Raw genomic sequence first — 25,935 nt, forward strand, 5'->3', positions numbered from 1 at the left:
TCCATCTACCTCTGCTTCTTCAAGTGGTTTACCTTCATTTACCTGTTGGAGTGATGGATTTTTCTCACCTTTTATTACTTAGTGCTTTTTCTGTATTTCCTTCATTCTCTAAAACCAACTTTTCACTTGCACAGGCAGCAACACCCTGTGGCTGTTAGATGCCAGTTATGGGAGCATTAATTCTTTTTCTACTGCTTGTCTGAGCTTTCACAAGGAGCTGAGAGCTCTCTTGGGTTAAACTTGACTCACTTCATCACCTTCCTTGCTGCTGCCTATGTCCTTGGACACTTAAGGGAATAAAGTCTTGGTGGGGAGATTATAGTTGTGAAATTATGGGTCTTTTTGAGAGACAAGAATGCTGTTCTCAATCTTTTCAAGGATAAACTGACCACCTTGTTTTGGGGACAAGCGGGCTCAGATCAGCACAGAGGTGCCTGTTGCAGGTACTGAGGTTTGGAGGGCTGGCAGCAGCTTCTTGGGCTGTGTTTGTGTGGGGCTGTAAGGTTTGTGTTGGGTCCCTGGAGCAGTGGGAACAGCCCCCCTGTGAGATGCACATCAGGAAATAGGTGTACAAAGGGCCTGAAATGTGACCAGCTCTGGCATAGTTTCCATAGGACAAAATATTTTTACTGGGATTTTGGACAATTTGAGGCTCCTCCTCGTATCCTTTGCCTGATGAACATTCCCCCTTTGCAAGAGAGTGGGGAATCCTGAGCTCACACCATGAAAGTCCCTGATAAATTTTTTTTTTTTCTATTTTTCAATGTTTTCATCCCAGCAGGAGTCAGAGAATATATGTGACCTGCCTGTCTTTGACTTTGTGACAGGAACGGTGCCATGGGGAAGCTGGAGCATCACGGCTGTCCTTAATTTTCCTTGCACAACTGAGGATGATTTAAAAACCGAGGCACAGCCAAGACCTTTCCTCCTCCTGTGCTCATCAAGCAATCACTGCCTCATCACACCTCGGCTTCGAACACCTCATTTGCATTTGGCTGACCTTGACTCTCCTCTGTGGATGGGAAGATGAAGAGGTGGGAGCGTAGAGGCCCTGTAGAGGCCTGGGGTCGGGATTTTAAGGGTGAGTTGTGAAATAGTGGCTGGTGCAGGCTGGTCCTGTAGAAACATCGAGAGCTGTGCCAGGGAGGATGAGAGTAAATGGATTAAACATGAGATAAAAAGGGGGAGGGCACCTGGTTAGCTATCACTGACAGAAATGTGGAAAGAAAATACATGTAAAAGATATGTCAGAGATGGTAATTAACTGCACGGCAGGTTCAGGGCTTTTTTAATAATTGGCCATGTAGTGAATACTAGAAATGATTTAAAAAGCTCTTAAGTGACCGAGGGCTTTTTGTGAATGGTTGGGGAAAACAAAGGAATACTGATTCTGGCAGAATTTTTATTCTAATTTAAGCATGATCCTTTTTCTGAGATAACAGTGGCTTTGAGTAAACAGAAATCTCTTTCCATTAGCTCTGGCAGGAGCTGGATAAAGCTCTCATTCAGGTAAACTTTAGTCCAACATATGTCTGTAGAGTAATAAATTTAATGGGAGCCATCAGCCTGATGTATGAGTAAGGATGGTGCTTAGGGCAAGAAGGAAGAGTAAATTAGGAGTGGAAAAATGATGAATTATAGTGGGGAAATTATAATTTATGCCAGTTTAGTGGAAATATTTAACTAAGCTAAGATAGAAGTCTACCTACATTGAAAGCTAAGCTTTATAACAGAATTCTACTAGAGCAAATCTAGTAGTCCTAGGCTCCAGACAGACCTTTAGATACAAGTTTACCTCTGGTTTGAGAAAGCTCAGGGCTTGAGCAGGAATTTATGGCTTTAGTCTTGACCCTTGGGCTGTAAATGTTCCTGTAAAATTAATGCCAAAGTTACAGCTTCCACAAATTTCTAAGAGCTCCAATGGAGAAAGGTCCATCTGGACTTTGGGGACAGTTTCTCAGAGCAGAACATTTCAAGTGCTATTAAACTGCATTCAAACTCCCTTTTATTGGGGAGTAAATTTCACACCCCGGTCTATCAGCCTGACATGTTCTTCGAGAAGGGACAAATTTTACAAGCCACTTTAAAAATAATTCCACTGACAGCTTTGCAGCGCTGAGAACGTTAAAACACTGAAATGGCTTTTCACCCTGCAGTAGCCACTAAGTAATTATGATTGCAGGGAGACTAATGAAACCAGCTGTTAACAATCTAATGAGAATTTAAACCAGTTCTCTGCTCCACAGGCATCACCCTTTTCTGTCCCTGATTATCCTGCACCCAGTGCTTTCAAGACAAGTTTAGTGTTGCTTGATGTTCAGGTAAGGGCTGCCTCATTTTGTAGAAGTGGTGATGCACTTCTCTGAGGTGGTGCTGCCATGCTGGGGTCACATCACAAAGTCCAATTTCTGCAGGAGCTGGGAATCATGGAGAGGTCTGATAGCACAGCATGGGGAAACTGGAGTGGAGGGATTCTGGTTTAGTGTTTCCCTCAGTGGCAGACAGCATTAGTTATCAATAAATCTTTAGTTCAAAGATAAGATGTTTTGCCTCAAATCCTAGGTTGCTTTCAATGCAGCTTTCCCTGGCAGTTAATACATTGTTTTTCTGTTGCTTTGAATAGGCTGTCATTCCAGATGACCTTTAAAGGTCCCTTCCAACCCAAACTATTCTATAATTCTTTTGCTGCATAATGAATAGTAACATGTATTTTACCCTCATTATGCACAATATTACACAATGTCTGGCCTTTTGGGGTTCTTTCTTCTCCAGGTCCTCGTGACTACGCTCACTCCTATACACTCTTAATTATTTCTGTTGCTTATCAGTGAACATTTTCAGTTCTGCCACCCATGTTTTGAGTAGGTTTTCTGTGGCTCACTGCACCAGACATCAGGTCAGTCCAAAGAAGAGCATTAGGAAGTATCCAGCTGTATTTTCTCTTCCTCCCTCTGCTGTTTTGAGCTCTCTGGCTTTCTGAGCTCCCTCACATGTCTTGATCCTTTTCTGGATAACTAGAGGGATATCAGCATTAAATCCCGTCTCAGCTCTGAGGTCTGGCTTTTGAAGAGCCTCAGTCATCTCCTAATCATCTCATCCTGGCCTTGATGGAAATATTAGGCCTTCATGGATCATTGTTCGACTTTGTGCATTCTGGCACTGCTTTTCAATGAAAGTTTTTGAGTCTTTGAAAGGTTTCCTGGTGTGGGAATGACAATCCTCAATCCTAGCTTGGTGGGGGTTGCAGATGCCTGAGTTGTGAAACCTCCTGAAAAACATTGTTCTTTTTTCCTTGACTTTTCCTGGATCGTTTTCATCAACAGATTACGAGGTTTTGGGATGTCTTTTCAAAGGGAATTTTAATGAATCTCCTGTCTGGTATTTCAAAGGGGAACAGTGGTTTGGTTTCTTTTCACCAGCACTTGCTTACAATCCAATTAGCTAACTGCCTTTAATTAACCATAATATATTCCAGGAGAGCAGAATAACAGCGGAACAAAATCAAGCAGTGACAACTCTGTGACTGAACCTGGACTTCCCCTTTCCCAGGTGCAGCCCCGTAACCCTTTGCTGTCCCCTTTGAGCTCTGCCATGCAGTGCTTTGAATTCCTGGGGAAGGAAAAGCTTCCAATCCCTCAGCTCCAGGTTCACACGTGTACAGTCACCTGTAAATCCAGAGGCCAGTGGGTATTTCTGCCTGTGGTTCGTGTGCCTGGGCTTTGCACACAGGAGCTTTGATTTTGAAAGTTTGGCCAGCCTGGCTTCTCAGGGAGGGATCTCTGTGGCTTGAGGGTCCTTGGGCTCTCTCCTCTGTAGGAGGGGCTTGTATCTGTTCTTTCCTCACCTCCTTATCTGCAGATTTCTTGGCAGAGGCTTTTGCAGACAGGACAGCACGGCAGGAATGCTGGAATGAAATAGTTATGTCCAGTGTCTGGCTTTAGGTCATTGATTCATCCCTCAGCTGCTGGGCCTTAAAATTCTTTAAACTCCCCAGCTGATCTCCTGTTACCAGTCTGGGACTGAGAAAACACTGAGCTTCTGGGCCTTTCTTGTGTTAGCAGAACAAACCATTGCACTTCTAAACTGCACATCAGCACTAACCCGAGGCTTTGCCCCACTCATTACAAACATGAGGGGATGGTTGCTTATACTGCTCATCTCTGTCCCTGGAAGAGAGGCATTCAAAGAATGGGGTGCCCCATAGGATTCTGGTTGTGAGCTTTCCTCAAAAATGTGGTTAGATGAGGTGTGTAGGACTCATTTCTTCAGAAGGGCAGGAGAAACCACTGAAGGCTCCCCCTGAAGGGCCTCCTTACCCAGCAGTCTGACACAGATTTGCTTCTGAAGAGCTTTATAATTTCTCCTTATTATGTTCTATATGTGATTTAATGAAAGGCTCTTTCTCTACTGTAATTGAGCTCTTAATCTCATCTGAAAAGCAGAGCACAATCCACTCAGAAATGGTGTTTGAGTAACAGCCTGTTTGTGTTTCCTCTGCCATGATGTTGCTCACGGAGCTGCTCGCTCTTTATTTAAGAGCAGAAAATAAACAGATTTCTTTGAGTCAAAAATACATCAGTGATGCCACACAGAGGAGGTTTGAATAGAAAACTGTCTCACTGCCCAACTGAGCAACCAAGATCTTCCCTGGCTCTGCAAAGAATATGAAGAAGTGAGTGTTCCTTACTGAGCACCTGAGGGTTCGTGCAGGTGATGCTCAGCAAATGGCACATGGAGATGGCAGCTGTCAGCTAAACAATTGGCTCTGGGCGGGTGGGAGTTGGCAGGAGATAAGAGTGGAAAGTCAAAACAACAGGATGCTGAAAAAATTGTAAGAGGAATAATGACTTCAGTGAAAATCCCTCCATCTTAGACCTCCAAAAAGCTTTTTTACAAAAATCCACAAAAATGTCCTGCTTTGATCAGTCTGATCTTCCTAAATAGCATTTTACAATCAGAATTAGGAGTCGAGAGGCACTAAAGAAGGCTTAGCACAGGGTTTTTCATTGTGACCTTAGTACATATTTTTTACTGTGCTGTAGTTTGCGGGGGGGGGCCAAGTCCCAGCTGCAGCCTGGGGAGACCCTGCTGACCTAAACATTCCCCAAACCTACTGTGGGACTGACCAAGCACCAGAATCTGTAGGAGACTGTGTAAAATACCTCACTCTAGAAAACACTTGAAGCTTGATGGTGATCCACAGTTCCCAGTTCAGACCACAGGCAATGCCAGTAGTGACCAGTTTGCTGCTTGCTCTGTGCAGAACTGGTGGTTGTGAGTGGGAGAGCTGTGGGAGGAACAGGCTGATGGCTTTTTGGGGCACACAGAACTTTCCATCTCTACTGATTTGTCCACACTAGAGAGTGGATTTTCCTAGAGAAATACCTGGAGAGTGGGGAGGATGAAGAGAAAATCATTCCCTGCCAGTGGATGCTGTGTTTGTTGCAAACACATGAGTAGCATCTTGTACAAGTCCTAGCTGTCAATCCACAGGGATTCCAGGCTGGGATCAGCTCAGCTCCATAGCTGGGGACAGGTGGGTTCAATCACATCCAGAGACTGGATGAAGAATGTGTCACGTTTTGTCTTGCCATGCACAGCAGATATCCTAATTTAAAGTGGCGCTGTCTTCCCAAATTCCTCTTCTTCCTCTGCCTCCTTCCATGTGAGAAGACCCATCCATTTTGATCCTGTCCCTTCCACCCTTCCCTGCAAAGATCTCCATTACTGGAGTAATTGGCGCTATTGGATCAGCCTTTGATGTGATGAGCAGTGGATTTTTGTAGTCAACATGCCAATTTAAAGTGCCACAAATAAAAGATCAATTCCTTCTTTCCTGGAGGAGAAATTAAGGAAAATTCTTTTCATGTTAAGGACTGAGTGTACAAAGCTAAAGAGGTAGAAGATGGGAATGAGATTGACAAATTTACTCCTCACAGGAGACAATTTAGCAAATTAGAGAGAATATGCTTTCACCTTTGAAGCAGTCAGGTACCAAAATGATGCTACTTGGAGTAGGCAGGGCTGGGATGGGAACGGCTCCCACAGATTTTGACAGATCTGTTCACATAAGAGCCCATTTTCTGGTGCCAGCCCTGGAAGCAGGGCCCGGAGACAGGGCTGGTCAAGGACAATCTCTCTGCCTGATTTTATGGCATGTTTGACAGAGATTTCCATTCTCTTTGCATCCCTGAGCATGGTGTCCTGGATGAGACCATCCTGCCACACCCTTACTGCCTGTGTGGTGGCACTGAGGTGGCTTTGCAAGAGGCACCCGGGTCTGCGAGGGCCCTGTGCCCTTTCAGCCAGAGCTGTGACAGGTTAGAGGGAATGAATCTAGCGAATTATTCAGCAGCATCAAAAGCCCTGGGAAAAATAATTAGTGCTGTGGCCACGTAATGTTACACATAAGGTGAAATCAGAGGGTTTCATGCTTTTTGGCAGAGGATCAGGTCCTGCTGCAGAAACTTCCATCTGGAGTGTGGCAGCCCAAGGCGTCAGGGAGAGGGATGAGGTCCCACCTGGCACAGCTTCCTGTCCAAAATCAGCCCAAAACACATTCCCTCCTAATGCAAATGACTTCTTTTTGGTGCTTTCTGCCAGAAACAGGGCAAAAGTTAGGAGGAGGAACACCAGCCCTGAAATGCTGAGGAAGAAGAGCTCTGTTCCATAGGGATGCTGTGGAGGGGGCTGGAGGCAGCGGGTGCCACCCGGCGAGTCCCTTCTGCAACTGCTAACGTGCTCCCGATTATATTTAATTAATTAGCAGCAGGGGGGGAATCTGGAATCAGAGTTGTGCCGCTGGAGTAACAGGAAACAAGATGTTCTCTTGGCGCTGGAGCTGCTCTCAGGTACTCGAGGCTGCGCTCGCCAAGGTAACGGGGCAGTGACTCAGAGGAGCAGGAGCAGCTGGCAGCACCGTGCCGGCTCAACACTCGGATTTGCTGCTCCCAAGCATGGACCTCACATCCTTGCAGCACCTTTACAGCCAGGAATGGTGTGGAAGAGGGTGGTGAGCCCCCGGGGATGTGATGAGATGAATTTTCCGCACCAGCCGTTTCTCACTGTGTTATTTCCTCCCCTTGTGAGGTGACGTGCTGGGATCCCTTTCAGTGGGGTTTGTTATTAACTAAACATTAAGGGTTTTTTCTCCTTTTTGGCCTTGATTTTGTGACTAGGCAAGAGTGTGTTTTATCGAAAAAATGTGGTCAGTCCTATCACTTTCTCAGGAGATGCTCAGATACCTGAAGTTAAGCAGGTTGGTATTTCCCAGGTACCTTCAGCTGTAATTACAATGTTGAATACTTTTTTCCTTTTCAGTCTCATGGGAATGATCTATTATTTGATTTCTGATATGTCCTTAGTTTGGTTAATTCCTGCTAGTCCCCTTCATGTCCCTTTGAATACTAAAAAGAGGCTAATGCTAAATACTTGAGAGAATGCAAAAAAGATTTGGGAATATTTAAAAGCCATTGTGTATTGCTACCCTCCCTCAGTTAACGTTCCTTCCTTTTTTGGGGTGATCTTCCCTTCTCCTCCCCCCCTCTTTTTTTCTTTTTTTTTTTTTGCTAACTGTGCTGCTGCTATCTCACTGGCAAACTCACAAAGGAACCCCAAGAAATCAGCCTGCCAAGCAGATAAGGAAACAGACGTTGTAGAGCACAAATGTTTAATAAATACAGAGAGCTTGGAAAAAAGGATATGGAAAATGGTGGGAGGCTGGTTAGGTGAAAATGAAGGAGATTTGGAATGGGATTACAAAGAGGAAACCCTTTTCTGAAGAGAAAAGGTCTCTAAAAAATATCTTAATTAATTCAGGGCAGTAATAGAGAAGCAATAAGGACTTGCATTAGGTAAATTGGAAGCCCTTACAGTCAGTGGACTCTCTGTACAACTCCCTGCAAAGCTGTGCCTGGTGCATTTAGGCTCTGATTTTCTCATTGTTTTCTGGCCTCTGTCACATGAGGAATAACAGGGAAAAGCTCCAGTCCAGGAAAGCATTTAACAAACTGTGGTAGGTCAGACTTGCAGGGTCTAGCTGGCTGCTGATCCTTGTGGTGGCTTTGCTCCCATGTCTGAGTAATTAAGCTTCTTTCTGGCCTGTTAGAAAAGAGACATTCTTTAATTAAAATGCAGTTAACTCCAGCCTCATTAGCCTGGATCGTATTTCGCTGTTCCCTGGATGGCAGGCAGAGATGGGACTTGTACTTGTTTCATTACAAATGCAAAATGCCACCGGGTGGTCGCTCTCGGGTACAGACAGTGCCTCGCGCTCCAGCGTTTGTCCTCATGGAATGCAAAACCACTCCCCACATCCATCCTAATGACTCCATCGGCCACCCCGCCACCCCAGATGGGGCTGGGTACGAGGGGCAGGGTCTCTCTGTCCACCCTTTGCCCTGGCAGTGCTGATCCCTCGTGGTGATGCCCTGCCCTTCTCCCGGCAGTGTGGAAGGGATGCAGAGCTGGTCTCAGTGAAGCACAGGGCTTGAGGGTTCCTGTGGCATTTCATTGTGTTGATAAAAATTAATGAACCGTGTAGCTCTTGTCTCTCAGTTGCTGAACTGTGGCTGCTTTCTGAAAATGGTGAAGGATGTGGAGCTGCTGGAGCCTGTCCAGAGGAGGCCATGAAGATACTCCCAGGGCTGGAGCAGCTCTGCTCTGGAGACAGGCTGAGAGAGCTGGGACTGTTCAGCTTGGAGAAGAGAATGCTCCAGGGAGACCTTTGGGCTCCTTCCAATGCCTAAAGCTGCTCCAGGAGAGCTGGAGAGGAAGTTTGGTCAAGGGTCTGGAGTGACAGGACAAGTGGCAATGGCTTCATGCTGACAGAGGGCAGGTTTAGATGGGGTATTGGGAAGAAATTCTTCCCTGTGTGGGTGAGGAGGCCCTGGCACAGGCTGCCCAGAGCAGCTGTGGCTGCCCCATCCCTGGAGGTGTTCCAGGCCATTTTGGACAGGGCTTGGAGCAACCTGGGACAGTGGAAGGCAGGGGGGTGGAATGAAGTGGTCATTCAGTTCCTTACTAACCCAAACCATTCTAGGATTCTATGCCTGGGCTGCTGAACCCAGCCAAAATAAGAGCAACATTGCCGAGGTTAAGTGAAAAGGAGGATTAAAACCACCTGTGTTTGTACTTTAAACCCCTTCAAACATCAATTAAGATTGTTCTGATAAAGACCCGGGCAGCACTCAAACAGCTGCTGAACGCTGTTCCCCGGGTGTATCTCTGGGTGAGACCACAAAGGAGCCTTTGTTGTTCTTCAGTCGTGGCTGAAACCTAAATCTCAGCGAGTGCAACTCAGAGGGTGATGTGCTGGCACCTGGGGCCGCAGAGTGGGACTTGTTTTCAAAGAACTGGGAGATGCAGAGGAGAGGTTCCTGAATACAGTAACTCTACCTAGAGCCGGAACTGAGGCATCTGCCCAGGGATTTCATATTCACCGACTGGGAGGGAAATCTAATCAGGACTTGCTAATTTTCATGAAGTCAAACACCTGGGACTCACTTCAGACTCGCATTTTCCTGGAATAATTCAACACAAACACTGTATGTTTATACACAGGCGCTTGACTTTTCTGTTGTTTGATGAGACTACAATTTGTCTTCCTTTTGTTCCTGCAATCCTTCCTCTCCTGCGGTTTGCAGTTGAATTACCAACCTCCACCCCAGGACTATTCATCTGTTGTGTTTTGGATATTGTTCTTCAAAGGAAAGCAAACAATGCTTGCTTAAGCCAGCCCACTTCCCAGGCAGATTTTATTGGAACCAGGTCCTGCCTCAAACCGGAATCCAATCTCATCTCCATTGTTGTGTATCTCTATCATTTTTCTCCTTGTCATTGCTTTTCCCTTCCTTATTACTATGCAGTTCTCAGTCTTGAGCAACATCATTCGAAGCTACGCAGAAGTCACATAGTGCTGCTTTTCTATTCATATCTGCTTGTTCCCTAATCCCAACCAGCTCTCTATTGAACATCTGCTTTTACCTGGGCTGACAGTTGTATCTTTTAGCTGTAAATATTGCAAATCAGGGATGCAGAATTTTTCTTACTCTATGAATCTTATTAAGGTCCTTTTCTGATGTGTCATTGAACATCTGAATTCTCCCTTTCTCCCAACAACCTCCAGTGCTGTTTTTGGCTAAGATAAACCAGGTGAGGCTGTTTGGAATCACTCCCTGTTACTCCATCTCATCCACTGGCTGGAGTAGGATGGCTGGTTGGGCAGGCAGCTTGTGCAGACAACCCACTGCACCTTCCCCTGCTGGTGTCCAGCCTCGCCCATGGCAGGCTGGATGCCACATGGGATCCATCCATGGCCATGCCATGTGATCCTCCATGCGCTGGGCATAAAAAGCCCAGCATTCGGGAACCCCAGGTGCTGCAGCAGTGATGTTATTGGGAGAAACACAGAGCTGTGCATGGCCAGCTTGATGTCTGCACTGGTGTGAGCACCATGCCTGCCTTGCTGAGCTCAGTGCCATGCCTAGTGCTCACCCTGGCTGGGACACTGCAAGAATCTTTTAGCTTGGAAAAGCTCTCTAAGGTCATTGAGTCCCACCATTCCCCCAGCACTGCCAAGCCCACCAGTAAACCATGTCCCAGGTACCACAACCACACTTCCTTTAAATCCCTCCAGAGGTGGTGCCTCCAGTACCCTGGGCAGCTGTGCCAGTGCTGGACAACTCTTTTGGTGAAGAAATTTTCCTAATATCCACTCCAAGCCTCCAGTGGTGCAACTTGAGGCCGTTTTCTCTTGTCATGTTGGTTGTTACCTGGGAGAAGAGACTGTGCACACACACACACACACGGGGACAGATGGGCACGTGGCATGGGAATTCCCTTTGACTCCTCAAGCAGAAACCCATGTGGATGGTCCTTTTTGTTGCACAGCAGGTAAAAACTGAAGCAGTGAGATGTATCTTAACCAGGGAGAAATCTGGGGGCGGGGGGAGAAAGATGCTTTGAAAGGGAATAAAACTTGCTGCCAGGCTTTCCTCTGTGAGGAAGTCCAATTTCTTTCTCTCTTATTTTTTTTTTTTTTTCTTTTGGTACTGTGTTATTCCTCCGTGGGCAGGAGACTGCAGGCATTTCAATTCTCTTCAAGTCCTTGTTTCAAAAAGGGCCCAAAATATGTTCTCTTCTAAGAGGCAGTAAACAGCAAGTGCACAATGCAGCTTCTCTAAGCCTCTCTTCTCCTGTCTCAGGGAGAAGGGAATTCTCCAAGCCCTAGAGCCTGACTCACTCGCTGTGTGAGCATGAATTAACCAGGAATGTTCGAGAATTATTCCTGAATAATTCATGAACCTGAATTAATCATGCATTTTCATGAATTATTCATGAATAACTCATGGAAATGCAAGGTTTATTCATGCTCCAAAAAACCCAAGGCTTTTTCTCTTCTCTTCTGCTCTCCCTCCCTGTAAGAAACAGACCTGAAACAAGCTAAGGAAAAAAATAATATATGTATATGGGAAAATAACAGGAATAATAATGCTGAAACAAAACAGGCAGGAAAAAAGAAAGCAAAAGCTCTTTTTTTCTTTGCAGTGGGGACAGCAGGTGGGAGCTTTCCAAGCCAGACAAAGGAGATCTGACAAGGAACTGTGGTGAAGGGACAAGCCCAAGGCAAGGAAGTGTCCGGTCACCTCCTCTCCTGGAGCAGGCAGCTGAGACCTGGAGAGACAGGAGACATCTTGCAAGACTCAACACCTGGAGCAGTGCTAACCAGGCAAGGAGCAGCTCTGTTGCTATCAGGATTGTGATCTCTCTTTTTTTCTCTCTCTGTTTATGTGTTTGTGTAGTTTTGTTGCATTCATAAGGGTAAATGAACAACTGGTTTGGGGAAGGAAGATCAGTGGGTTTTCCTTAAATGTTAAAGGAAAACCCCTCCAGAGAGCTGTTTGGGCTGGGGTTGTTTGCTGTTTGGAAGGTAGAGCTCTGTTTCTGGGAGGGAGAGGGCTCAGCTATGCATTTATCCCAGGTTCTGGTCTGTAGCCTTCCCTGTGTATGGGAGAGGGCTGGGGGCAGCTGCCTCTGCAGGGAAGGGGATGGGGGGAAACAGGCACACAGATAATTTGTATGTGGTGCTTCCTGATAAAAATCAATGCCAGAGTGTGTCTCGGTCAGGAGAAAAGGGTTGGGGAAAACCAGGTGTGAGACTGTGCCAACAGGGCAGGCTGGCAGGTTTGGGGAGAGTTACGGTTCCTGCAAGGAGCTTTGCTGCAGCTGATGGTGGTGGAGGCGGGGAAGGAGAAAGAGAAAGTTCTCCAGGGTGAACTTGAACCTTCCAAGTGAGAGGAATCGAATCCAGGCATAACTTTAATGGGGGTGTGGAGACAAAACAAGAAACTGGAATAAATTGGGTCCTAGCTGTCTTTCCTGCCAGCTTGTCTCTGCTCCAACTCTCCTCTCCCTTCCCCAGCTCCCTCCCATCAGCTTTGGACACTGTGGCCATTCTCCACCTGGTGCCCAGCACATGGGCTCAGCCCTGTCCCCAGAACCTGTCTGCCAAGCCCTGCTCCCAAGCAGAGCAGGAGGGACTGGGGTGATGCTCTGCCAGGGCCCTTAGGAGCTCTGGCAGGTGGCCTCTGCCTGATTTTGTCCCCATCCATGATGTGTTGGTTGAGAGCTGGAAAGAAACCTCTCCTGAGCTCAGCAGTGCTCGGCTCCTCAGCTGCTCGTCTGGCATGGGAGGTTCTGGAAATCACCATCAGCCTGGCACTCCTGTTTCTCCAGTGATTTAAGTCTGCAGCTCCAGGGGCACAAAGAGATATCTCAGTGGGCAGAGCAGCGAGCCAGGACTTAGGATCCAGCTCCTTGCAGCTTTGTTGTTTGACTGCCTTAGATATGTCTGTCACTGGCCTGTGCCTCAGTTTCCCCATGGGTGAAATGAAGCTAATTTGCTGTTCTCCTTATCAAAGCCCTTTGATGTTTACTGGGGGAAATAACTGCACAGGCAAAGGAATGATCATTTCCTGGAATACCCCTGGGTCTTTTCCAGTCTCTTCTCTGCACTGCCTCGATATCACACAGACACAGCCCTGCACTGGAGCAAACTGCTGTAGATCCACTGAAGTCATTTGAGCTGTGATGGTTCACGGGGCAGAGGAACCAGCCTGTGTCTGCTCGGTGGCTTGATCAGCATCTGCTCAAAGTGTCTGCTGTGAGCTGGCCCTGCCCGATTCCATGTGAGACCTGGCATGGCTGACACTGCAAATGACACCTGGATGCACAGAAGGGAAGGAATGGGAAAGGAGAAATAACTGGTAGAGAAGATGCAGGGCTAAGTGCTTTATTATCTGCAGGTTGTGCTGCCCCAGGTAAAGCACCACTTGTGAGCTCCCAGCCATGGGAGAGCCCAAATGCCTGCGGTGACATTCCCATACTGCTCCCTCTGCTCCAGGTGGGCAGCCCTGATGTCGGCCAAGCTCTACGTGCTCATCAGCTGGCCCGACGGCAGCCGGGTCATCAACATCGAGAACATCAAGGAGCCCTGCAAACCCTTCCACCTCTACACGGTGGGGGAGCAGGTCCTGGCCCGCTGCCCCGGCTTCAGTGGGCTGTACTGGGGTGTGGTGGAAGGCATAAGTGGTGAGTGACACCCCCCTGGCCTGGGTTTGCAATTTGGGGCTGCTCAGGAGACCCCTTCCAAGAAGGGGTTCAGTGCTGAAAGATCTTCTCTTCCTACAGAGCATAAAGATATTTTGGAGAAGAAGCTGCTGGAAGACCGACACCTCCTGGAGAAGTTAAGTGAGTGAGGGCTTTTGAGCACTGCACCCACCCTTCTACTTCCATGGGGCTTTTTGGGTGGGAGGATGCTGAGCATGCTGTAGTCCCATCATGAATTTCACATCACTGCAATCAGGGTACAAAGCACTGAGTGGGAGGTGGGAGATCCATGGCACTGATGCCCCACTGCACAGCCTGAGTGTCTGCCTTTCTTTCAGAAGAAGAACCGGCCGTCCACAGCATGATGGCAGTCCCACCAAAAAAATCCAGGAAAACCTTCCCAAAATGGACCCCGGGGAATGCACCCAGGAAATACCCCAGTGACAGGACCTATCCCTCAAAGCCACTGCTGAGGGTGGCTGAGGCCAGCCTGCCTCATGACGCTGGCAGCTCCTCCATTCTCAGGGACAGGTGTGTCCTGGGAAGTGTGGCAGGAAGCTCCCACTCGCTGGCAGCTCCTCCCCACCCAGCCAGCGCCTTCACACCTCCATCCACCTTCATCACCATGGCCATGCCGGGGCCAGGGGCTTCCCAGAGTGAAGAGGACAGGGCTGGTCCAGCTGCCAGAGGTAACCTTGGGTTCTGGCTCTGCTGCCTGGTCCCGAGGGACAGGGTGGGATGGGGACTTGCAGAGCAGCCAGAAAACCTCTGCTTTGCTCTGGGGCTGTATGGGCTTTGTCTCAGGGCCACAGTTGTTAGAGATGACATTTCCTGGTCCTTTCCACCTGGGAGATCTCCTCCAGGAGGCCTGCATGTAGTGTATGGTATCTGCTCTGTCAGGCACCAGCTCTGTCTCCTGGGCTAGCAGTTCTCTCCCCACAAACCAAAAGACAATCTGAATGAATGCCTGCCTGAAAAACTGAAATTCCCCAAAGCCCTGTGTCTCAATTAGTCAAACCTTATCAGATTTGCCTATTTCCCTGTTTTTCAACCCACTACTACACCCATTAAATGCACTTATGAAAATATGTTAGTGTGTTATTTACCTGCTGACTAACAGCAGCCTCCAGAGACTGGCTCTGCTCGCCTTTCCTCCACCATATCTTTTGTGCTGGGAACAGAAGCCCTTGAGATGCCACCTTTTTCGAATAACAAATCCCCATTGATCAGTTCTGGAGAGCCTTTCTGGATCTGTTTATGCAAAGGGAATAATGTCTTGCCGTGCAATCTAGCAGGGGTGCTTAGATAATCTGCTCTGGAGACAGAGGGATTCAGCACCTTTTCAACAGCTGATTCTTCAGCTTGTGTCCCACCCCTGCTGCAGATTACGTTGCCCTTCCAATGAAGAGGAAGTCAGATGGCATCTTGTCCCCGTGCCAGCAGCACATCTGTCTGAACAGGTAACACTGAAGTGCAGTGAGGACCCTGAATGTTGCACACCATGTATTTTGATTTCTGTCCACGCTGTTTGCATTCTCTGACAGTGATTGCTTTGAGTAGGTGCTCATGGAGGTTAAACCCAAAGCACAGAAGTTAATAGGGGTTTGTGTGGGCACATACAGCAGAGAAATGAGCCTGTGCTCTGAAGTCCTGATTCCTTGGGGTGTCAGTGGGAGGTCCCCCATATCTGTGTGCCAGGGGGATGCACAGGAGTTTGTCCACCTGAAGAACCCCCAATCTTCCCTCTCAATCCATTTTATTCTTGCTGCAAATGAAAACAGAATCGACTTTGCGTTGAATTCCAGATAATTCTCCTCAGGAATGAATATGAATATGAGCACGAAGCTGTTTGTGGCTGTTCTGTTTAACTTGTTTCTTCTAGCCGTGAAGAGCAAAAGATTGATGCTTTGCAAGAGACGGATGGCTTCGAGAGGGTTCACAAAAATTTCAGTTCTGGTGAGATGGAAAGGTAATTAGCAAAAGAAGGCACTCCTTCCTAACTATGTTTTCCTCCTCACTACAAGAGCGAGCAATGAGATCACAGGTGGGTGACAAAGTGGGGCAATTTTAAACCCCAGAGTTGCTGAGTCTCTTTGTAATCAGAACCAGATGTTTCTGACTGTACGGCTTGGAGTTAGAGATGCAAGACGACTCTAAAACAGTGCAGAAACTAGAAAGCTCTTGCCCATAACAATCAAAACATGGTTGTGTGTTCCTTGTTTTATTGTTCATTACTTTGATGACCAGTATCCAGTGATAAAGTGATGCTAGGGACAGTTTTCTTGCAAAGAAATGGGTGCCAAAAAATTCAAGTTATGGTTTTTGTATTGTCATTTCCCTCAAGTCTGTATTTTAATACCACAAATATGTGTGTCCTGGGACTCGCAGGACAGGCTTTATGGCTTTTGCTACAACTGAGAAGAAAATTGAGCATCAAAGTCTTCATGTATGCATGGCAATGGGGAGCTGAGGGTTAAACTGAATATTCCTGTGCACTGAAAAGTCCAGACCATGCCTTACTTCTCTCCTGCCTTACTTCTCACCCACGAATAGCTGGAAGGGCTGATACTCTGAGAAGTTGTCCTGCCCTGCTTGCAGAAGGCATGGAATCACTGCTTGGGTGGAGGAGTAACATCCACAGTGAGGACATGGGGTCCTCTTGCCTTTACAAGTGCAACTTTAATTTTTTCAGGGTGGAAAAGATGGAGCAGCTGGAGAGGATGGTGTTGGACCTCCAACAGGATGTCCTCTCTCTGAAGAAGAAAGTGCAGAGGCTGGAATCCCTGTCCTTCCAGGAGGAGCCCCACCGGCAGCCGTGCGAGGTGGTGGAGCTCTTCAACGGCTACACCAAGGAGCAGCTCAAAGAGACCATCAGGTTTGACCAGAAAATCAGCACAGCCTGCAAAACCCTGCTCTACAAACTCTTCACCTCTGACTACATCCAGAGCCACTCCATCACAGGGCGCAGGGGCAACACCTTCCGGGAGGCAAAGCCCATGATGGATGAACGCTGCATCAAAATCATCAGGGTGCTGCTGAAGCAGAAGTTTGGGGATCACCTCAGTGACACCGTGATCACGGAGAAGATCCAGAACGTGCAGAAAGCCCTGAGGCAGAAGTTTAAGACAGAATGTCTCTGAGGCATGGGGGATTTGGTGTTTCCTCCTGTCCCTCCTGTTTTCCCTGTGTGCCCCTGAGCAGCCTTCCCAGGAAAGATGAGTTGAGCAGCTGCTGCTCAGTAGATTTCCCCCAGGGAGTCAACCCCAGTGAAACAGCTCAAACCTTTCTCTGCCAAACCTCTGCCTGCATTAATCAAGCAGGAATTTGGCCCAGCTTGGCTTGGTTTTTGCACTCTACAAGCTCCTTCCCATCCAGTCTGTGTGCAAACCTCATTGTGGGTGCATGGAATCACCTCCATGACTCTTTGATGATGTGCTCAAAAGCTCCAGGGCTCTCTTTGAGTCTGAGAATGGGTCAGTAAGGCAGTCCTGCTCCACACTGCAGAAATGTTGGCTCTGGGATAGGGAATAGCTGCAGACAGACTGTGCCACCCAACACGGCTTCTCTCTGCCTGCCTCTGGTTGCCTCCTTCTGCCTGTGGGACAGTATTTACTCTTTCCTCACAGTGAATGTATTTTATTTCCTGCAGTAACAGAAAGGCAGACTCATTAAAATGACACCTTCAAACATTCAGAGAAGGATCACTTGATTTTTTTCCTCTATTTTAATTTAGCTGTATGGAAGAGTTGTCTTCCCTAACAAAAGCCTGCTGAACAAGAGAAGTGGTCACCCATGGAAGTTACATTAATTTTCCTTTCAAGACCAGATTATTTCCATACAGGAGAAATCCCCCACATTTTCATGACACAAGGGTGAGGATGGAGGATAAAATGTGGCCCAACTTTGCTTCATAGACCATACATATTGTGGATACTCGCTATTATTTAAATATAGTGTTTTCATCCTAGATAAGAAATGCCAAGTACAACCAGACACTTTGCTGAGAAATTATAGAGAAAAGCTAGAAAGACACATCTTTTCCTAAATAATTCAGAGCAGGAGTGTGGGTGGGTTAAAATTGTTCGAAACATTAAAAGAATGAGATGCTGACACCAGTCCACTTAACAGAAGTGCTGCAAAATACCAAACATTCCATTTTACAGAGGCTTCTCAGACAAGAAATTGGTTTTCTCAGCTTAATTTTTAAATTATTCAGGAAAGGAAATGCCAGTGGTTTTGCATTAATCAAAACATTAGGTTTAATTTAGATGTTTTGTTGTGTTTTCAAGTATTTTATTTATTCACAGTTACATGAGAAATAATAATGCAAAATAAATGTACTGGAGAAACAAGCAGCTGTTTTGAAAGGGAAAAAAAGAGAAAGGTGTTATTTTCAGAATTTTCCTCCACTTTCTGGCTTTTTTTTAAGGTAATCCATTAACGTAGGGTTAACACTGTGATGCATTTTGGTTTTGGATGGAGATAGGCTTGCCACTGTTTCTGGCACTACTTTCGTCAGCTATCTCTAACAGTCATGTTGAATTGCTATAGGTAATAACTAAAGCCATTCCTTCTGTTTTCCCAGAGCAAATGCTTTTCCAAACTATGATGCAAACACATTGGTGATGATTTCTCCTTTGTAGGGACCTTGGCTTGAGCAGCAGCCAGTGCAGGTCTGCTGTGGTCACTTAGATCCAAGAGCACAGCTGGTCCTGGAAAAGACACTGAAACTGAGCAGAACTGCCCCAAAACCCCCTCAGTGCAAAAATACACTTTGAAATACAACAGCCCTGCCACAAGGCCTTAGGTTGGAATCACTGCTCAGGGAAAGGCCCCAGGTAGCGCTTTTGGTGTTGACTTATCAAAGAGAAGATTGAGAAGGTGCAACCAGCCTTATCCTGCAGAACCTTAAAGCTCATCTCATTCCACTCCCTGCCAAGGGCAGGGACACCTTCCACTATCCCAGGTTGCTCCAAGCCCCATCCAACCGGGCCTTGAACACTTCCAGGGATGGGGCAGCCCCAGCTTCTCTGGGTACCCTGTGCCAGTGTCTCTCTCTCAATCTTCCCTCCCGAAGTTCATCAGATCCCTCACCAAGCTGCAGCCTTGAAAGCCAGCTCATGAATGTTATTTAGTGAAATAAGTGCTGCTGCCATCCTCCCCCACTGAGCCCCCTCTGACGAGCTGCAGATCATTACTGTGAGTGAAGGGAGAAAAAAGGCCCAGGGAATGGACTTGCTGCAGGGTGCCATGGCTCCCAAAATGCGCCGGCTCTAATCAGCTCCCCTGGAAGCAGATGAGCTGGGTGACCTTTCTGCTTGAAAAGCCCTTTGGTGGCTCCCTCAGAGGTACCTTCCCAGCCTAACACGCTTGCTGGTATTCAGGAGTGCTCCTGGTAAGTGGGCTGATGGATGCTCTGTGGCTCTGTGCACAGCACAGCCGCGGCACTAATGAGCCGGCGCTCAAATGGGCCCTTCTCGGCTGTAAAAGTTGTCCTCAGATACTCTCAAAGGCTTTGATATGTCAGAGAAGGTTGAAGAAAGGCAACGCAGGCGGCTTTTCGTCAAACTTCATTTTTTAAAGTATTTGTGAGCCGGAGGCAGTGTTTGCAGGCTAATTGGGAGCACCGGCAGCCGCCGGCAATCAAACATCAGCGCACGGATGCCGATGCACTCACCTCCCTGAACTCTCCAGCTCTGGCTAATCAGCCTCGAGAGGGACGATCACACAGCACCGGGATGTGGCATTCCCTAGGGGATGCAGAGGTCAGGGCAGATAGACGAGGAGGAGGGTTTGTGCCAGAACCACTTCACTCGGGGATGTTCAAAGCCGGTGTCTCTCTCTAAGCGGTGAAGGGCAGCTCCATTGAATGGAATTAACCTCCCACTTTAAATGAATTACCGGGAAAAACTGAACAGCTCTTGCTGTTGAGATTAATTACTCTGCTGAATCTGCAGCATCTTGTTAAAAACGATGCTACTCCTGCTCAGCCTCTGGGCTCTCTGGGTGCAGGAGGGTGTGGACAGCAAAAATAAGGGACAAAGCTCAGGGGGGTCTCCAAGGAGGTTTTGCATTTGGTTCAAAAGCAAGAGAAATGGTGCGTGTCAACCTTTGCAAATGCAGGACAGGAATGGAACATCCAGTCCTCTCTCCCTCGAGGAGGAGCTGGAGCAGCAGGGCTGACCTCGGGTTTGATTCAGCCAGGGTGTGCAGCAACTGAGCAGGGACCTCACAAGGCTCTGGGGCTCCCCAGCACCCCAAAACACCACAATGGGGCCCTGCCACACCCCCCACCACCTGGTTCCACCTCTGTTGTTGCCTTAGGAAGCGGCTGGAAGCCACATGTTGCTGACTGGCAGCAATACACAGGTTTTCAGGGAAAGATGGGAACCTTCTCAGCCTGCTCTGGATCAACATTTACATTTTCAGCTGGGCCAACACGAGGCTTCTGAAATTTCATAAAAATCATAGAATTATTTGAGTTGGAAGGGGCCATTAAAGGTCTTCTAGTTTCAACCCCCTGGAATGAGCAGGGACACCATCAACTAGATCAGGTTCTTTAAATCCTAATCCAAGCTTGCCTTGGCTGTTTCCAGGCTGTTTCTGTGCCTCACCAGATGCTCTGGGCAGCCTGTGCCAGAGTTTTTTAAAAAAAATTCCCGTTGCAGAGGTGCTGCTGGCAGGATGATTTCATGTGCGAAAAAAAACAGCCCAAACAAGACGGAGATTCTTTGGTGTTTAATCCCATTTATTTCAAATTAATTTCCCTGACCCTGCCAGGGGAGTTCCATGTCCAGTACAGGCAGATTTTAATTTTCCCATTACGTGGCCTGTAGGAAACACTCACTGCTGAGTGTGTCAATGGCTGCACTGTGTGCATCCCTCAGAAACCTTAACACATTCACTTAATGACATGCAGACTGTGAGTATCAGATAAAGGAATAACATTAAAATGGATCTGAATCCCTCTCTGGGTTTTAATCAAGGCTTACAAAGCCTGACTGCCTTTGCATGGGCCCCAGACAGCCATCACTGACTCTGCCTGGTGTTCTGATCTGTTTGGATGCACTTGGAAAAGTCTTCTGTGCAGGAGGAGTGGTGCAGTGGTCTTTGGTTTGAGATCCTCCATCAGGCAGCTGCAGGAACAGGGGTGTGGCACAGGGAGAGCTCAGCTGGGAGATGAAAGAAATACCAGAAGGACAAGGCTTGGCCTGTATGAGCTTGGAGTTGTGTGTCATCTCTTACTGGCACCCCACACACAAATACTCTGTGTCACAAGAAGATTTTTTTTTTCATTCTGGTAAGTCTTTGTCTTATTTGGTTTCAAAAAGCCAGTAAAAATAAAGCAACCCACATAGAGTGTGGTCCCGTGTGTGTAGTTTGTTTTTTTTTTTTTTTTTTGCACTTCTGGACTATGTTTTTATAAAAGTAAGTTTTTATATCATTTTACTTTCTTCTTGAAATCATACCTGCATTATTTTTTTGAGAGTGCATGCCCAAGCCTGGTAGGTGTGCAAATACATCAGATTTTATGCTTTAAGCAGTCTTTTATGTCTCTGCCTCAGTCACATATTCATTACACTTCACTTTTAGCAGTATTTTTCTGTCTGCAGTACATGATTACATTATTCCAACTCATATCTCTCCATCTCTCCCACCTTTTCAGGGCTGAATGGAACTGGGGAGATCATTATTAAAACACAGAAAGCACAGAAGTAAAATTAACCAGAGCACCAGTTCTCTGTGTGCTGAATACACTGAGGAAATAAAAGAGGCCTTCCACTTCTAATAAAATCTGGATGTGAATTGCCTCATAAAAGCTTGGATGAATTATATTCAGAGGCCAAAGAGAGAGAAGAGAGAGATCTTGGAGCCCTCCAACAGCAGGATGCTCTCCCTGCCTTGGTGTGCATCCCAAGGAAAATGCCATGAAAGCTTTGGAAACAGGTGAGATGTTCTGCTCGGAGGATGAGCTTCAGGCCTTGATGAGACACTTGAGCCACAGGGCCACAGTTTGTTAAAGTCCTTCTCAGTGAAATATTAGTCCCACTGACGTGCTGGAGCTCTTCCTGCTGCCTCCTGAGGTCTCAATCTTCACTTTGGTTCTTGCCCAAGTTGCTGGATGGTGGAGAAAGGACCCTGCAGAGATGTGGTGGATTCTAAACCCTGTTCTTGCCCCACTCTGATCTCCCTGGGTCCCAGGAAAGTTTTAGGGTACGGGCATGGCTTCTCAGCTTCTTCATCTCTGAGGTGGAAGATGAAGGCTGGTGAGGAACATGCCCCTTGTCACCAGCACGCTCCTGCTGTCCCAGGACATCACTGTTCTCAGGAGATGCAGTTTGGTGACGTGCTCACTTTTAAGGATATGTTTGATTGGGTGGGCTCTTTTGTTTGGCACAGGGATTCAGCAGAAGCCAAGGGGACTGTGCCTGACTCAGTAATGGAGAGATTAACAGCCCAGAAAGCCAGGAGTGCACAGTGCTCATTGATTGTTTCTCTTAAATATAAGCAGAGCAGCCCAGAGTGTCAGGCATGTGAGGGGAGAGGAGACTGCAGAACTGATGTACTCCCGCTAATGAATAATCGTTAAACTCCAAAGGAGTTTATTATTATTGCCACTAATTCTGGTGGTACTGTGCCCACAGACAAGGAAGGTGGAGAAAGATTGTGGTAGCCTGTTAACCCACTGCTTTCGGGGCGCCATGCTCCCCTTCCGGCTCCCCCCTTAGCCTTGGCCACTCCCTCAGGCTCTCCCTATTGGCTCCTGTACCCCAACCCCGCCCAGGGACCGCCCCATAGCCTCTGACAAAACCCCCCGCGCCCGGACCACGAGGTCTCTCTGCCTCTGAGGGTCGCTGGCTCAAGATGTGATTAAAGTCATCTCTTACCCTCATGGGAGACCCTTCTCTCCTCCTCTGTCATCACTGGGTGTAACGCTGATGGCTGACCGGAGCAGATCGCGGGGCTGTCGGAAATGGGCTGTGGGATGCATGGGTCGCATTGCCCTGGGTAACCCCGCAGAGCTCGCAGGGAGCTACAGCCTGCTAAGCAAAATCTAGCGGCTACAACAAAAGATGAGTTCATGACCTACATATTACAGGCTAGATTTTATCCTGGTAATATGAGAAAATTGATCATTTCTTAAGTGAGAGGACTGATGAAATCACTGACTTCAGAAGAGGAAAATCATTGCTTTTATGTGCTCAACAAGCTCACAGGCATGGTGCTGGAGAAGGTTCAAATCCCTCTTTTGGATCTCCTAAGGTCAGGAGTTAGTCTGCCCTCAGTTTCCCAGAGGCAGGAGGGAAGCAGGAAACACCATCCAGCATTCACACCTTCACTTATGTTAGGATTTCTCCTCCATGCTAACCTGAGTCTGCCTGAGGTTTTACTTACCCTGAATTCAGAATAAATTGCCAGAAGTCAAGGAAAGCCATAGGAAGATCCTTCCAGCCACAACAGGGATGGACCCAAGTCAGAGGTTTAATGTTGTTCCTTAAAGTGGTTTGGATCAAGAGTAGAATACTGTCATGATGTGGGAACCCCGCTCTTCTTCACACACCCCAAATGACTCGAGCATGTTCCTTTGTACCTCTGAGCCAGAGGACTCCCTCCTCTCCTGGAAACTAAAAAATGAAAGTAGCTACAGACCACCCACAAAAAAAATGTCTGTTGTAGTTCGTGCAGACCAAAAGGGACATGCCAACTGCTCTCTGCCTTTTGGGTCTTTGAGCAGTGTTTTTTCCAGCTCTCTTTACAGCTGAACCAGGAAGAAGTTGGGTTGCTTTCTGCAGAATTGCTGCCTTCCCATGTGGAGATGTTTCTGTATTTCTTAGCTTGGAATGGAAGGTGCAAATATGAATATATTCATGGTCCTTCCATGAGCTCTTTAGGGTGAAAAACAGAATCAGTCACTTTAATGGGTTGTCTTGGCAGAGGAGTTTTACACCCTACTGTAGTCCTGTCATTAATTCAGTTAATTCCTTTTTATATAATACCCAGAGCTGGTTTAGCCAATGCTCTGAGGAGTGGGCTAGGAATGTTTATTTGTGGGAGGGAAAGTAATTCCTGAGAAAGCCAGGAGCAGACCTACTTTCTGGTTAATAATTTGAAAGTTGGAACTGTCATCCCCGTATTTTTTCCTATAATTGCTGCAGACTCTGACCCACTTTCTTGTGCTTGCACAGCTTGGAGGGCTGCATTTACCAGGTCACTCGAGAGCCACCAAAGCAAACCAGGGAAATGTGGGCATTTCCTAAGAACTGAGAGAGGGTAGGGACCTATCAGCACTGTTCTTCAGGAAAAATAACCCACTAACCCTGCCTGCCCTGGCAAAACTGTGTCATAAATCTGGAGTAATCTTTGATGACAAATGGCCTGGAAAGTGGGAAAGGAGAAAGCTCACGTTCTCTTGTGGGAGGAAAGATGAGTTAATTCTCATGATTAGGAGAGACAGCAAGTGAAGACACTTCCAGCTGCATGGACATTGTCTTGACATTGCCTGTTAAATGCCTAATGATGACAGTTAGTATGAATTAGCTACAGAATATGTTTTATTGTGTTTTGTGGTCCCCAGGGCAGACATGCCAGAGATATTTAAAGAGAATAAAAACAGAGAAGGGGAGGCCTCCATAACGGCTCATTTTGAATGTGTAATGTCTGGTTATTAATGGTGTTGAACAGTCAAAAAGCCACACGTGGCTCCCATATAGTACATGTTAAGCTTCAGCAGGTTCTGTCTTTATAAATAAAAGCATGGAAAAGTGGATGGATCCCAAAATGACAGGCAGAAACGTACGTGAACACGGGAATTGTTTTTTTTTCACTTTCCAGGCTGAAAACTGGGATAACATTTTTGGTAATCTGCTGAACTGGCAGCTATTCCCATCCCTTTCCCAGGATGCCAAGGCAGGGTCCAATTTTCATTGCTGAAGTCAGTGTGAGTTTTTCTCAATACCTTTGGCCATCAGAAATTCAGGTACAAGAAAAAAATAAAAGTCATCAGACCTCAGCAGGATCCAATCTTCCATCCCTGGATTTCAATTTGACAACAACAACAATCCACAGAAAAAATGCAAATTTGGTTTTTGCTGCAGACAGGAAGGAGAGAGGGTGCTGAGAGCATTGTTTGATCGCTTTAAAGCCTTTCCTGCAGAAGCTGAAATGGTGAAATTCTGCTTGAAATGGGCTGGGTGCTTTTACAGGTAGAGAGATGAGATGAGTAAATCTTCTTCAGCTTGGAGCAGCCTCCCCCAGACCTTTATGTTTGTTCACTCAAATACAAAGACAAGATTTTTCTTTGTGGCTTATCTGTGGATTCACCCTGAGTGCTTCTGGTTCAGCCATCCAGTTCAGGGAAAGGAGAACCAAACAGGTTCCAGCTCTTTCCCCCCATCCAGCCTTCCTGTCCTGTGATGTTAATGCTTCATGAGGTTTTTTCACAGGCTATTGCTGCTCAAAATCTCTTTGGTGCATTGGGGTTCTTATTTTGTGGGTATATCAAGAGCTTTCTGCAAAGCAGAGGAATGAAGACAAATGAAGTGTTGTGACTACAAATCCCATAATGATCTGACCTTTAATTGTCTCAGGATCAACTTTTGAAGAGTAGTCCCTCACCAGGCACATTGGGGATGCACAGCACTACTTTGTGCCTCTCGTCCATAACTCACACTTCCAAAAGGCAACACTCTCCATCCAAACTGAGGAGTTGTTGGGAACTGGACAAAGCTTTTTCTTTTCCTGGTTAAATCTATAAAAGGTAAGAATGATGAGCTTATTACCTGGGGTGAAATTAGTTGTGAAGTGAGGCTGGGACAGCTCTGTGGCTCCATCCCTGTAACCTCCTCATTGCCACTGTGAGTGTGTTGGGCTCTGAGTAGGGGAGGGATCACTGGGATTTGAGTAAACAATATTTCTTTGGGATTGGTGGTATCTGAGACATTAAGGCAGTCAGGACAAATGGGAAGGACTCTCCTATGTACCAAGTATTTATCTGAGTCTGTGGCAGAGCAAGCCTCTCTCCCCAAGGCTCTAGTAAAGTCTTGCAAGCAGCAGTATGAACCCCATCACATGTGGCAGGGAGCTGCTGGATGGAGCCTGGGCAGGAGGAGATAATTTCTGAAAGGAAGGGAAGGGACATAATTTCTGAAACCCTCTTGCCTCTCAGTACAAAACCAGCAAGTCCTCCATGCACCCCCTCATTGATTTTTAAGGTCCCTTCCAACATTCCATGATTGGAGCTGCAGCACCAGTTTGTCCATATATAACTATGGATACTGGGATTTCCTTCCCAGAACCTTTGTCTTCTTTCACTTCAAGCCCCCAGTT

General features: G+C 47.0%; 1 protein-coding gene across 8 annotated transcripts; it reads left to right on the top strand.

Annotated features, from left to right (window-relative positions):
• The first annotated feature begins 944 nt into the window (after positions 1-944).
• On the top strand, positions 945-17,301 carry LOC125334998. 8 transcript variants are annotated; one of them, XM_048322249.1, is made up of 8 exons: positions 945-1,034; positions 11,548-11,728; positions 13,305-13,590; positions 13,690-13,749; positions 13,947-14,297; positions 14,993-15,068; positions 15,491-15,577; positions 16,301-17,301. In XM_048322249.1, the coding sequence occupies exons 3-8, from the start codon at positions 13,362-13,364 to the stop codon at positions 16,746-16,748; spliced, it is 1,251 nt and encodes a 416-aa protein (XP_048178206.1). In that variant the 5' UTR covers positions 945-1,034; positions 11,548-11,728; positions 13,305-13,361; the 3' UTR covers positions 16,749-17,301. The 8 variants fall into 8 exon arrangements, with proteins under 8 accessions (XP_048178206.1, XP_048178207.1, XP_048178205.1 ...); XM_048322250.1 differs by lacking the exon at positions 945-1,034 and adding an exon at positions 6,811-6,851; XM_048322248.1 differs by lacking the exon at positions 945-1,034 and adding an exon at positions 6,948-7,258.
• Positions 17,302-25,935: the final 8,634 nt, after the last annotated feature.

The sequence above is a fragment of the Corvus hawaiiensis genome, chromosome 17 (assembly GCF_020740725.1).
Source record: "Corvus hawaiiensis isolate bCorHaw1 chromosome 17, bCorHaw1.pri.cur, whole genome shotgun sequence".
NCBI lineage: Eukaryota > Metazoa > Chordata > Aves > Passeriformes > Corvidae > Corvus > Corvus hawaiiensis.

Coding starts and splice junctions, on each gene's coding strand:
- LOC125334998 (XM_048322249.1), top strand. CDS start 13,362: ATGCCTGCGGTGACATTCCCATACTGCTCCCTCTGCTCCAGGTGGGCA. Junction 13,591..13,689: donor TGTGGTGGAAGGCATAAGTG/GTGAGTGACACC, acceptor CTCTTCCTACAG/AGCATAAAGATATTTTGGAG. Junction 15,578..16,300: donor AGTTCTGGTGAGATGGAAAG/GTAATTAGCAAA, acceptor TAATTTTTTCAG/GGTGGAAAAGATGGAGCAGC.